General features: G+C 36.8%; 1 gene segment (V, D, J or C); it reads right to left on the bottom strand.

Moving 5' to 3' along the window:
• On the bottom strand, positions 1-471 carry LOC116906238. The segment is given in 2 exon segments: positions 1-347; positions 426-471. Coding segments are annotated over 2 exon segments (393 nt in total).
• Between the last annotated feature and the right edge of the window lie 1,644 nt (positions 472-2,115).

Genomic DNA, 2,115 nt, shown 5'->3' with positions numbered 1-2,115 from the left:
TTAGGGTTTCTGACACCCACAGGATGTGTTTTTCACACTGTGTCTTGCACAGAAATATGTAGCCGTGTCCTCATTTTCGAGGTTGTTGATCTGCAAATATGCAGTGCTGGCAGAGGTTTCCAAGGAGAAGACAAACCGTCCTTTAAAGTCATCAGCATATGTTGGATTCCCAGTTTGAGTGTTGATCCAGCCCATCCACTTCAAGCCCTTTCCTGGAGCCTGTTTCACCCAGTGCATTCCATAGTTTGTGAAGGTATACCCAGAAGCCTTGCAGGAGATTTTCACTGACTCTCCAGGTTTCTTCAGCTCAGGTCCAGACTGTACCAACTGGATCTGTGCTTGGACACCTGTGAAGAGAAAACCGAGTGGTAAGGATTCATGGAACTGCTTCCTTTCCCTTGGACTTCTTGATTTTGATGTCTTACTTTGGGCAACTGCCATCAGGAATAGCAAGTTCCACAACCAATCCATGATGTCTAACACTGGGGCTCAGTGCTTCCTTGAGACTAACTGGTTACTCCCTTGGTGGTGTGTGGGGTGAACCTCACATTTCTACTCTCAATTCTTCTATAGATTTGCATATGACTGGGCTCTGTAACTCATTTTGAATGAGACCAGAGGTACAATTAGATATAAAAGGATCCATGACACTAGGTAGCTGAGCCTATGCCTTACAGTATCTTCTGTGCATGACTTCATGATGACATTGTTGTCCTCCATGTCCGCTATGTGCATCGGGTTTGCACTCTTCTGTTCTCAACCCATACACTTTGCAATCTCAGGGTTTAATCCTTAGCCTTATACATATAACACTGTAACAGTGGCTTAAGACAATGACTCATTATGTGGTTTCCCTGCTCTGTGCTCAGATTCAATGACTTCATTCTGTCCACTGGGTACTGCAGCCTCTGTACTGAGACATTTGTATCAGTACATTTTGCCTATACAGTATAAACAGATTCTGTCTATTAAATCTTATGTTCTTCTCTGCTCCCGTACCAGTGACTGACATTTCCTTATGATATTTCTAGAATTAAACTACATTTCTTTTTTTAAATTAAAAATTATAAAATGGGTTTTCACTTTACATATGTCAGGTACAAATTCTCAAACGTTGGAAAAGTAGTTGGGAAGTTTGGGAGAAGTTATGTATTTATAATAATGTAAAAATTAAAAATTATTACAGTAAAATTTAGGAAAGCAGTTGTTTTAATAAAAATCGCTTAAAGATCTGTTGAGATGTATCAATGGAGAAGCACATGCATTGAATTTCATACTACATAAATCTTGATTTTAGCACTGAAATCAGGTAGCTCAAAACTATCTATACCTTCAGTATCTAGGATAAACAATTGTTTCAATCCTATCAGACATCTACACTCATGTGCACATACCTAAAAAAAAAAAAACTCAGACACATAATTAAAATAGTAAGAATTTGGAAAGAAAAATACGTTAACAGAAAGCCAATATATGTGTAAAACATATTTCACATACTGAAATAAAAGCTCTAGTTCTTTTTCATGTAGTTTTGCAACTGACAAACTCGCTGCTCTAACATGAAAATGTAGCATGGATCCACTTATTTAGAAAATCTAAGAAAATCCTTTTCCCATTTTAATATTATTTCTGCCCTTTTACACTCAAATGTAATAAGACTATGCATAATTAGAGGAATCTAATTCTGCTTACTTTTCACATTTAATATTTTCCTATTAGTGATCATGATGAAATACATAAATCAGCAACACAATGTAACACTAACATACAGTTATCAAAAATAAGATTATGAACAGGGGTGAAAAAATGTATCTTGTATTTGACTTAAAGTGACACATTGTTGTTTTTTATGGAATACATACTGTACTCATAGTGTGGATTAAAGATAGGGAATTATAGTGGGGTCATAACAAAAGCAGTGGGAAGAAGAGAGAAAATAGAAGAAATGAGTACAACTGTGTTGTGCAGTCAGACCAGACTTTTGAACTGCACTATCAATGTTCTGGTAGCACAGAGGCTGTTTGACAAAATAAGTTAAAAATCATTCATTACACTGGCAGGTTGTTCCATATCCTGGGATGGAAGAGGAAAGTCAGGCCTGAGAAGAAGTATTTT

Source organism: Rattus rattus, chromosome 7 (genome assembly GCF_011064425.1).
Source record: "Rattus rattus isolate New Zealand chromosome 7, Rrattus_CSIRO_v1, whole genome shotgun sequence".
Lineage (NCBI taxonomy): Eukaryota > Metazoa > Chordata > Mammalia > Rodentia > Muridae > Rattus > Rattus rattus.
This window is presented reverse-complemented; position numbering and strand designations above follow the sequence as displayed.